The 4,499-nt window shown below is 37.8% G+C and overlaps 1 protein-coding gene across 1 annotated transcript in view; it reads left to right on the top strand.

Annotated features, from left to right (window-relative positions):
* The window catches only part of Sytl4 (synaptotagmin like 4), a 35,355-nt gene that overhangs the window by 13,540 nt on the left and 17,316 nt on the right, over positions 1 to 4,499 (top strand). Inside the window, exons 5-6 of the mRNA XM_048797327.1 lie at positions 3,068 to 3,169; positions 3,672 to 3,763. Of these exons, the coding sequence (XP_048653284.1) occupies positions 3,068 to 3,169; positions 3,672 to 3,763 (194 nt within the window). The remainder of the gene's footprint in view (positions 1 to 3,067; positions 3,170 to 3,671; positions 3,764 to 4,499) is intronic.

A 4,499-nucleotide genomic window follows, 5' to 3' on the forward strand; every position in this document is an offset into this window, starting at 1 on the left:
CACACACACGTATACACACATACATACATACACACAAAATTTTTATATAGTCATCCATAGATGGAAATTTGGGTTGTTTCCACATTTTTGGCTATTTGGAATAATGTTGATATGAACATTTATGTTTTTACATGAATGTATGTTTTTTAATGCTCTCAGGTCTATATCTAGGAATGGAATTGCTGAACTGTCTGATTTATATTTTCCAGGCTCTTTTTTGGCCACTGAGTTGTGAATGGACTGACTGGAGACAAAGAAAGAAGCAGGGAGATTTGTTAGGAGGCTATTGCAACCATTCACTTGCCAAACAGTAATGCTTTGGACCAGAATAATAGCACTGGAAGGGATGGGAACTGATGAGATTCTAGATGTATTTTGGAGATAGAGACAAGAGGATTTGCTGACATATTTTATTTGTATTATGAGATAAAGAGAGGAGTCAAGGATAATTCTTGAAATTTTCAATCTTAGAAATGACAGAAGGGAGTTTCCATTTGATGAGATTGAGGTAAGAGCAGGTTTTGGCGAAGATTGAGGCTTTGGTTTTAGACTTGTGTTTGACCCATCCAAGTTGGAGAGGCTGAGTAGACTATTGGAAAAACAAGTCTGCATTTAAGACATACATTTAAGTTATAAGCTTATAGGTGATATTTAAAGCCACGATACAAGATGAGATCATTTAAGAGTAATGCTAGATGGAGAAGAGAAGCAACCCTGAGAAGAAGCCTGGACACAATCCAAATGGTAGAGTTCCTAGAGAGGAGGAAGGACCAGAAACGGAAACTGAGAAGGGGCAGCCAGTGAGCTTAAAGGAAGAAACCTTGGGAGTATAGAGATCTGGGAGTCAAGGGAAATTAACTGAGATATTAGAGATAGAATGACTTTTTCCCTTTTCCTGCTTTTCTTATTAATTCTTTGAGATAAGAGGCCCAGGGATGATATTTTGCCTTTTAGATATGAGGACTGCTGTTTTATTTTTATTTTTTAAGTTAAAAACTTGTTAAAACTTGGGAATAATATTTCCTTGCCTTTTATCTGAATAAAAGGTAATATGTGTTCATTATAAAATGTAAACATTAAAACAATCCTTTAAAGTGAAGCAAACAAGAAAGCAAAAGCTTTTAACCAAAGCTTAAAGTTCCCCCATCTAACTGAAATTTTTACCCTTTGACCAACACTTTCTCTGACTTCCTCAGCCCCACCAGTAACTCTCCATCATTGTACTCTTCAACATCAACTACCATTCTGCTCTTTGTCTCTGTGAGTTAGACTTTATACTTCACATGAGTGAGATCATGCAGTATTTGTCTTTCTATGTCTGTCTTTTTTCACTCAGCATAATGTCTTCCATGTTCATCTATACTGTAGAAAAAGACAGGATTTCCTGTGTGTGTGTGTGTGTGTGTGTGTGTGTTGCTAGGGATTGAACCCAGGGCCTTGTGTACGCAAGGCAAGCACTCTACCAACTGAGCTATATCCCCAGTCCAGGATTTCTTTCTTTTTAAAGGCTGAACAATATTCCATTGTATATATCCATATTTTTTCAACCCAATTATCAGTTGATGGACATTTTGGTTACCTTTACTTCTTAGGTACTGTGAATAATGTTGCAATAAACATGGAGGTACAGATATCTCTGTTTAAAAAAAATGTTCTTTTTAGTTACACATGGCAGTATTGTATTGACTTATTTGGTGCAACCACTCTGGAAAGCAGTATGGTATTCCTAAAAAAACTTGGAATGTAACCACAGTTTTTTCCCAGTTATCCCATTCCTTGGTGTATATCCAAAGGAGCTAAAAACAGCATACTTCAGTGATGCAGCCACATCGATGTTTATTAGTAGCTCAATTCACAATAGCTAAGCTATGAAACCAACCTATATGTAGTAATATACACGATGGAATATTACTGAGCCAGAAAGAAGAATGATATTATGGCATTTACTGGTAAGTGGATGGAACTGGAGACTGTTATGCTAAGTGAAATAAGCCAATCCCCTAAAACCAAAGGTCAGATTATCTCTATGATATGTGGATGTTAACACACAACAAGGAAGGAGAGGAAGAATAGAAGTTCAGTAGATTAGACAAAGGGGGATGAAGGGAAGGGAGGGGATCAGGAATAGGAAAGAGAGTGGAATGATTCTCACATAACTTTCCTTTGTACATTTATGAATATACCACAGTAACTCTCTATATATCATATACAATCTCAGGACTTGGAACCTTATTAGGAGGGCTTCTGTTTTAAATGCTTAGGTTCATCATTCACTATGATAATTAAGCTTTAAAGCCACTTTGGACTTCTGCATTCTGTCTTTAAGACATACTGATTATTTGTGGATCTACCTAAGTTGCATTGAAGGAATTTATTCAAGAATTTGATCAACAGACATTTGAGTATCTAACTTATGCTAACCTGTCTTCTAAGCAATGGGAACACAGTGGTGCACAAGCTATGTGGTCACTGATCTCATGTAACTTAGTCTATTGGAATAGAAAGACATTAAACAAATCATTTAACAAAGTAAATAATTTGTTTTAAAGACATAAATACTTACATATGTTATGAATGTTATCAAGAATTGGGGTATTTGGGGAGCAAGTTTATTAATCCAGACTTAGGATATGGTCAGAGAAATCTGGAGGAATTGACATAAGGAGAGACCTCAAGAAGGAGTAGATTCAGCTAGATGAAGAAAAGTAGCCATTGTGAAAAGAACACCTCAGGCAAAGAAAAGAAGGAAGAGAAAGAACTTTGGGATATTCAGGGAACCAAAAGGTCTTCTTCTTTCCAGAACGAAAGTACAAAGAAGAGTGGAGGGTGAAAGATGAGGCTGGAGTACTGAGCAGGGTTCAAATCATAATGATTTTCCTGCCAGGCCAAGTAATTTGAATTCAGTCCCAACAGAAATAGGGAACCTGTGAAGTTTTTACAATCTACTCATACTTATTTGAGAAAAATCACTTAGGCTACAGTAGTGAATGAATTATTAGAAAGGAGGTCCTACTGGAGGCAGGAGAGCTGATTTCCTTTAAATATTGACTCTTTGTTTTTATTCTAGCATGCCATTCGAAGTGCCAAAGCAGAAAAGTGGAAAGAGTGTGATAGAGGCTGAGAGTGAGAGTTTGGATAGCTACACAGCTGACTCAGACAGCACCTCCAGGTTGGGTTTCCCCCATTTTCCTTACTATTTCCCACTTCCCTTACCTCTGCTCAACCTAAGTTCCCATTTTGTTCTCTAGCATCAGAATGCATGTTTCCTATGCCTTGAGTGTTCCTGATTTCTGTCCTCAGGAAATCGAATGCAGTATTTTCTCCCCAGAAGTCTTTCAGTGGGTCTTCTACTGATTTGGCTCTGGGTATAGCTTCCTGGAGTGTGTTAAGTTCCCCAGTCTGCTGTACCTTGGAGGATTCTTCCTAGCCCAGAAGCAATTGATGCCACTGCCCCTTAGGAATGGGAGTGTGAGTGTTTGTGTTTGTATAAAGTTGCATATTTGATCTTCTGCATTCCTTCAAGGTAAATCAGATATGAAGTGTATTTTTTGGATTTGGTTACTATGATGACCCCAAGCCAGTGACTCTCCCTCCTTGCTAGAGCTTTGAGTCTTGATTAAAAGAGGAAGGGGAGGAGGTAACTTAGTTCTAACTTCTGAATCTGCCTCCAGGAGAGACTCTCTGGATAAATCTGGCCTCTTTCCAGAATGGAAGAAGATGTCTTCCCCTAAATCTCAAGTTGAAAAGGTAAACCAGGCTATTTGTCTTTCCTTCTCTTCTTTCCCTTCCTCCCTCTTCCTCCCTCCCTCCAGAACTTCTTTCCTTCTTTCCTTTCTTTCCCCTCTCATCTCCTCTCCTCTATTCTTTCTTTCCTTCTTTCTTTACTCAGGCCAAATTTATTTATTCATTTATTAGTATTTAGTTGTCAATGGTCCTTTATTTTATTTATTTGTATGTAGTGCTGAGAATCGAACCTAGTGTCTCACACATGCTAGGCAAGTGCTCCAGCACTGACACACAACCCCAGCCCCCTCAGGCCAAATTCAAATCAGAAATTCAGCTAAACAAATTTCACTTCAGATTCATCTTGGAGCATTTCCTAAGGGTTTAGTTGAAATGCATGAGAAAATAGGTTTTGTAGTACTTCCATACATTTAATCTTTCTTGTAAGTTTGTCATAGTTGACTGAAAATCTGAAGCTTATTCTACTTCATGCTATCCTTTCTTACTCATTCCTACCACCTGCCCAAATATCCTTTTCCATTTTATTTCCCTTATTCTTTTTCCTTTAATTTTTATTGTTGGTTGTTCAAAACATTACATAGTTCTTGATATATCATATTTCACACTTTGATTCAAGTGGGTTATGAACTCCCATTTTTACCCCGTATACAGATTGCAGAATCACATCAGTTACACATCCATTGATTTGCATATTGCCATACTAGTGTCTGTTGTGTTCTGCTGCCTTTCCTATCCTCTACTATCCCCCCTCCCCT

This window comes from Marmota marmota, unplaced genomic scaffold (genome assembly GCF_001458135.2).
Source record: "Marmota marmota marmota unplaced genomic scaffold, marMar, whole genome shotgun sequence".
NCBI lineage: Eukaryota > Metazoa > Chordata > Mammalia > Rodentia > Sciuridae > Marmota > Marmota marmota.